The following is a 7,292-nucleotide window of genomic DNA, read 5'->3' on the forward strand; positions in this document are numbered from 1 at the left end:
ATTGGTTGGCTCTAAGTTCTGGATTTAGTTGTCAGATACAAAGGGGTCTTCCATTTCTGTTTAGCTCTTCCGGCCACAATGGTGAGCCTAGGAAAATGGCCAGAGTTCTAGAGCAGAAGCTCTACCAGGAACAAAGGATATGCCTCTATCTGAAGTTGAATCTCTATGGAAGCTAGACCCTGGGCGACCCCAGGTAAGGACTAGGGAACAGCAGAGGAGCCCTGCCAGCAGAGCCCTCTTCCTCAAATATCTGATCATAGGTCTCTCCTCCACTGAAACCCATATGGGTCCGTTTGACAGCAGAATCAAGTCCAGAGATTTAACAAGGCCCTGCCCCTCTGACCGCAACCCACCTTGGCTGCCTCATTTCCTACTATCCTCTCCAGTACCTTGCGTCCAGCCAGTCGGGATTTCCTGATGCTCTACAATTACACAAACTGTCTCCTGCCTCTGTGCTGTCCTTATGCCAGTTTCTGCATGAGATCCCTTTTCTAACTTTTTCTACCCAGTGAGTTCCTACACATACTTGAAGGCGAAATCTAACATGGTTTCCTTTGTGATACTTCATCTTTCCTGCCACTCTCAGGCACCATTCGCTGTAACAGTCTTTATGTCACTTGTATTATGAATGTGGTTGTATAGCAGGCATTGCTAAGCACTTGTTATCACAAAACATGTCAGATCTGGGGACTTAAAGAGAAAAATGAACGGTCTCTTTTCTCTTGATCATAACTGAGTTGTGGAGGCGGACGTGCAATGGGTACAATACAGTGCAATGTGTAGTGAACTGTCAGAGGTACAAAGTGCTATGGGGGGAGGGAAGGAGGAGCAATAACCTCTCATGGGGGGGTAGGCGGAGGACACACAGGAAGATGTCAGGGATCAGGGAAGATTTTACTTACACAAAGAGATTTCAATAAATACCTTATGAATAAATTAATGATATTTCATCAGTGGTGATGGCATAAGCAGTAAATGGAAAGAAAACTCTAGAATGTGTTTTACAAGTATAACCCAAATATAGACTGGGGTCCATGTGGCCACTTTCTTCATGAATTCACATTTCAAAAGTGCATTACAGCAGCTAAAAACAATTAAAAGAGGAATTCCAATTTTTGTATCTCTTGCAGAACATTAAAAAGTCTCTAATTTGTAAGCAAAGGCAACATTTCTCAAAATCTTCAACCTATGTTCCCTTTCATCAATCCTATGTTACTGTGGAGCATCTCCCCCAAGAAATTTCCAATTCCAAGTCTTTATTTTCACCTCTCCCATCCATAGTTTCTATCCCTTCTCTCTTCCCTATTACCTTCCAGCTTTTTAAAAATCTCATTTACTCCTCATTCCTTTTACCTTTTTTGACCCACTAGCATCTCTCTTCCTCTCTTCATCTCTCTCTCTTTTTCTGTCCCAGTCCCTCAGTCTCTGTCACATAAGATACAAGAATCAGACAGACAAGATCTTTATTAGTGTGGTGGGGACAGAGTGGCATATTGGAAGGTAGGGAACACTCCCATATGAGTAAATTTTGTCCCTGTCCTACCATGATAGACAAGGTGGAACAGAGACCATAAGCTGTGGACAGCTTCTGTTGGGTGCTACTTTCTAGAATCCAGGAGCAGACAGAATTGCTAGCTCTGGCTTTACAAATACCATATGTTGTTCCAGTGTCTGTGGTTTGTCCCTGCTGATGAATTTCAGATTACTCATGATAACTTGTATTTGTTGTATTTCAGTGCTGAGAACTTTCTAGCAATTATATCTCCATCTCAAGATCTTTGCTCTATATAGTTGAGGCCATCCACCAGAGCATGAATAGAGGTGATACTGAGGCAGGAACAGTGGCTGATGGAGCAGGGATGAGGATGCAGGTGAATTGGGGCTGAACTGAGCTCCCTTCCCTTTGACAAAAGAAGGCTGTATCTCCCATAAGAGAAGCACAACAGAAAGAAAAAGCAATTGTCAGAGTGCAGACATTACCCAATTCCATAAGATCAGCTCCATCGTGTGTTGGTGAAGGAGAATGATGCAATGATGTAGAAAAATGTACACCTCCATCTACCACTACCACCCACAAACATCTAGATTGAGAATTCTTTGCATCTTTCTTTCCAGGTAAATCCTTCTAATTACATTTCTTGAAAGAACTTTGGGTCCCAGAGCAATACCAGTTTTTACCTCCCTAAAGGCAGCATTACTGCATTAGAAGAACCCACTGCAGATGATTGTTCATAACCTACTGTGGAATGCAAGTTCAGCTACTGGGCTTACTTCAGACCGGAAACATGCTCAAGAGCAATATGCTGTACTTGATAGAAAATTCCTAGTGAGCCAATGCCATGTCTCATTTGTAATTGTATGCCTCCATGGCTTGCACATAGCGGACTTTATCATATAGCAACACAATAAAAATATTTAATACATTGCTCTGGATCTGATTTTAACACTAACTGTATGCTAACCTGTCCATACCCCACTTTCTTCCACTGTAAAATGAGATTGGGGTTCTAAACTCAAAAGCTTTCAGGCTCAGGCAGGTAAAGTACATATGTGAGCAACCTGAGAGCACCAATAGTGAGTAGGGGGTCTGTGAAAATATAAGATAATGTCAACATACATTAAAGTTGTTTTGCTAACCTACAAAATCAAAACCAAAACAAAACCCCAGAAAACCCACTGTGTTGTCTGACCAGATTTGGTCTCTGAGCACAAGTTTGGAATGTCCTCTAAGGTTTCTTTTTCTTCTCTAACATTCAAGAATGGAGAGAAGAATGTGTTGGAATGGAGAGTGCTGGGAGGGCTGGTCACCACCACCAGAGTACTTCATGTAGGTACCATTGTGTCCTTAAAGTCTGTGCTGTGGGTCCTCACTCAGACACCTCTGCTTTCTGTCTCGCCCATTGGTCAATTCACAGATCCCCCAAAGAGCTGTTGCTAACTTTCAATCTAGAATAAACTTTTTCTTATGTTAAGTTAGCCACTGTATGTCATTAGTTTTTGATGTAGTGTTCAATGATTCATTAGTTGCATATAACACCCAGTGCTCATCACAACATGTGCCCTCCTTAATACCCATCACCCAGCTACCCCAACCTCCCCCCCCAAGCCCTCAGTTTTTTCCCCAAGTCCATAGTCTCTCATGGTTTGTCTCCTTCTCCGACATCTCCCCCTTCTGTTTTCCCTCCCTTCTGCTATGGTCCTCTGTGCTATTCCTTATGTTCCACATATGAGTGAAACCATATGATAATTGTCTTTCTCTGCTTGACTTATTCTACTTAGCATAATCCCCTCCAGTTCCATCCATGTTGATACAAATGGTGGATATTCATCCTTTCTGATGGCTGAGTAATATCCCATTGTATATATGTACCACATCTTCTTTATCCATTCATCTGTTGAAGGACATCTCGGCTCCTTCCACAATTTGGCTATTGTGGACATTGCTGCTATGAACATTGGGGTGCATGTGCCCCTTCTTTTCACTACATCTGTATCTTTGCGGTAAACACCTAGTAGTGTAATTGCTGGGTCATAGGGTAGATCTATTTTTAACTTCTTGAGGAACATCCATACTGTTTTCCAGAGTGGCTGTACCAGCTTGCATTCCCACCAACAGTGTAAGAGGGTTCCCCTTTCTCCACATCCTCACCAACATTTGTTGTTTCCTGTTTTGTTAACTTTTGCCTTTCTAACTGGTGTAAGGTGGTATCTCATTGTGGTTTTGACTTGTATCTCCCTGATGGCTAGTGATGTTGAACATTTTTTCATGTGTCTGTTAGCCATTTTTATGTCTTCTTTGGAGTAGGGTCTGTTCATGTCTTCTGCCCATTTTTTGACTGATTATTTGTTTAATACAAGCAGAATACAAAGAAGATATTTAGAAGGATCAGCAAGGATGTTTAGAGATTCTTAATTTATTAGTTGAGGGAGTAAAAATATAGTGCACAGAGGGATCAGACTAGTCTAAAATGCTGCTGTCAGCCCAGAGAAATAGTAGGGCAATTTCAGAGTCTTGCTGGGAGGGTGGAGACAGCTGCCTCTTGCTAGTCTACTTAGAGAGGGCAAAACCCACCCTGTTGACAGCCAAGTCGTAGACAGTGTAATATTCCCTGAGGAAGACATCTCCCAGAATCCACAGGGGCTGTCCACTGGGGGAGGGCAGGTAAGTGACTTCAATCCCAAGGGTGCAGTAGCCATTGTTCTGAAGAGACAAAGGACATGACGATATAACCAGGTGCATGGAAAGGCCCTTCCCCACAGGTACCTATATTCCCCACCCTATATTCCATGACACCTGTGAGGTCTCTGGCTTCTTGTTCACTCTCAGCCCTGCCACTAGTGACTTCCCATAGGTGCTCAGATGTGAGCTGGGACACAGAACAGCTGTTTGGGTCCATCCAATCCCATATCCATGGAGCCTGGAGTGCATACTTACGTTTAGGACATAGGTAGAGGGAGGCAGAGGTAAAGGTGACCCACTGATGACAAAGGTAATGGTGGGCATGCTCTGTAGGGAGTTGCAGTTGACCACATACTGAGAGAGAGGAGAAGCAGAGCTGTAGAATGTCAGGGGACTGGGGGCCCAGACAAAGGGCCCGACCCAAGTCCCCCATTCCCTGTGAGACTCTCTTCCTGACCTTCCAGCAGAGGTTGGTTGAGAGCATGGAAGGCAAAGCCTGATTCCCAGGCAAACACTGACAAGATGCTTTTGCTTTCCTGGACCTCCTTGGACACATCTCAGCTCTGAGATTTTGGTTGTATTGATATGGCCATAAGGAGCTAAGCTTATTCCAGAACACATATTTCTACCACCAGAAAGTACCACTTACAGAGAAGAAGCATGGGCACATCCTGTGTGAAGCATGCTCTCACACAATTCATATCCACACTAGTGTCCAACTATCCACGTACTCATCACAAACACACACACACACGCCCTGAGGAACCAAGATTTAGTCTAATTAAACTAGACTCTTGCATGCAGGAGGAGCAAACTACAGAAGTGGGTATAGGGGAACAGGGGTGGGCACAGGAGGCTGCTCAGAGTAAAAGCCAAAGGAGTATTCCTAGGGAAGAAAGAAACCCAAATGCAATGGAGAAATGCAATATGCCTGGCTCTGTTCATAGAGTCAAATGACAGTGCCACACCAAGGTGAGATGTGTTCCAAGGGCCTGCAATGGAACAGCCACCCCTCCCGACAATCATTCAGCCCATACTCACAGTTGGAGTTGGTGTTATTCCCTCCCCTTATGCCTCCTTGCATTGAGGGTTCATGCCTGAAAGGCCATGATGTGTCCCCACGTGTTCTGTTCCACCAGGAGCTCAGTTCTCCCCCAATCCCTCCTCTTGTCTCTCATGAACTCATTGCACTCAGGCTCCTATGCTGAGGCTGCCTGGATGTGCAGAGGAGCCCTGGCTTCTGGTTACTCACATCACCATTCTGATCTTGTTGGGCTCCTGTTGCCTTCACAAAGAAGTCCAAGTACTGCTGGGGAACAGTCAGTGGGAAGGTTCCCGTACCCACGATCCCCTGGCAGCCCTGGGAGCACAAGCCAGTGGCCTGGTTATCAATAAGAAACCTGAGGGGCACACCAATACAAAGAGAGTCAGGCATTTCTAGGGGTAGCTGGGTGGTGCAGTCAGTTGAGCGTCTGACTCTTGGTTTTAGTTTGAGTCATGATCCCAGGGTTGTGAGATGGAGCCCTGCATTGGGCTCTATGCTTAGCTCGGAGTCTGCTCGGGACTGTCTCTCCCTCTGACCCTCCCCCCGCTCTCTCTCTCCCCCTCTCTCTTTCAAATAAATAAATAAATAAATCTTTAAAAAAGAGAGAGAGAGTCAGACATTTCTGCCATAAATAAGTGCCGCATCCTCCCTAATCTCCTAACCCTGCGGCTCTGAAAAGATGAGTCTTCCAAAAAGCCAGGCCATACCTTGACACTGCAATCCATGTAATAAATCTGTGTCTTTGGGACCACTGGAATAATATCCTCAGTCTTGCTCTGGTAACTACTCCAGCTCTGACTGAGCTCTGTGGGGAGTAGGGACTGTGTCTTATCTTCTTTAATCTGCCTATATGAGACCCAACACATAGTGCCAAACATAGCTAAAGTTGGTAATCAAATCATAAATACACATTGGGCACCTACTATGTACAAGACACTCTTAGAAGAATTAGGGTGATATGAAGAGGACTAACTTATATTCGCTGTTTTTAAAGAGCATATTCTAATGGACATGAGACAACACCATACATTAAGCCACAACACCATAGGGCAATAGCTGGTGATCTCCATAATGTAGTCCTATGTGATTCAGTCCCTGATCCCTCATCCAGCTTTTTCGGCTGCTCTACTCTTCCTCTTCAGTCCATTTATATTTTGGGTACTGTTGGTGAATCAAGGTACTTGGATGTAATGGTGAACAAGACAGACACCACAAACTTGACAGAAACACGTAAATGGTGTTTAATTGTAGCCCTGGTGAGTGCCATGAAAGAAATTCAAGAGGCCAGAGAGGAGGGGACTTGATCTACTCTGGCCGTGAGAAGCAGTTGGTCAGACAAGGATAATTCTGAAAAGAGATGCTTAAGGGGTGAGTGCAATTGGTCCAAGTGAAAAGACCCCTCTACTCCAGGCACAAAAAACTACTTGTCAGACATCAACTGCTTACCTCTCTACTCATGCACATTGGGGTGATTCCACTGTGTCTACCCACAGATGAAGAGAGACATGTTGGGACACAAGCCAGTAATACTATGGGACTGAAAGAGAGATTGGGTCCCTGAGAGGTCTTTTGGGGGGAGGTAGGAATTTATCTGGTCTCCAAAGGATGTGCACAGGACATGAGGGGCTTCAGGTGATATAGTCAAAAGAGAAGAGGCAAAAGAGTCATGGCAAGGTGCAAGGACGTGGTGAAGTCTGTGCTGCACGCCAGGAAGTGGTGGGAAGGCTGTAGCGATAGGTAGTGCCCAGCTGTTGTATGGTCTTGAGCAAAGGCCAAAGAAGTGTATCTTTAAATGGAGGTGATGGAAATTTCCTGAAGGGTTGGAGTGTAGAAGTAACCGATTCATGGTACTAAGCTCTGGGAACAGATATGCTTGGGCTCAAATTTGGAAATTTGTGAAATGTGTGACTTTGGATAAGTTACTGAACCTCTGAGGCTTGATTCCTTTATCTACACAATGAAATAAACTACTGACCACCTCATACTGTTGTAGTGGAATATACATGCAATAATATATATAAAATATTTAGCACAGTCTCTGGCACATCAAAAACATCAATGAGAGCT

General features: G+C 44.4%; 1 protein-coding gene across 1 annotated transcript; it reads right to left on the bottom strand.

The window, feature by feature from the left end:
• Positions 1-3,948: 3,948 nt before the first annotated feature.
• On the bottom strand, positions 3,949-5,580 carry LOC118026173 (pepsin B-like; the record flags this gene model as incomplete). Its single annotated transcript, XM_035028922.1, has 3 exons — positions 3,949-4,201; positions 4,436-4,534; positions 5,433-5,580. Coding segments are annotated over 3 exons (400 nt in total), but the record flags the coding sequence as incomplete, so codon positions are not given.
• Positions 5,581-7,292: the final 1,712 nt, after the last annotated feature.

The sequence above is a fragment of the Mirounga leonina genome, unplaced genomic scaffold, assembly GCF_011800145.1.
Source record: "Mirounga leonina isolate KUSES-001 unplaced genomic scaffold, KU_Mleo_1.0 Mir_213, whole genome shotgun sequence".
NCBI lineage: Eukaryota > Metazoa > Chordata > Mammalia > Carnivora > Phocidae > Mirounga > Mirounga leonina.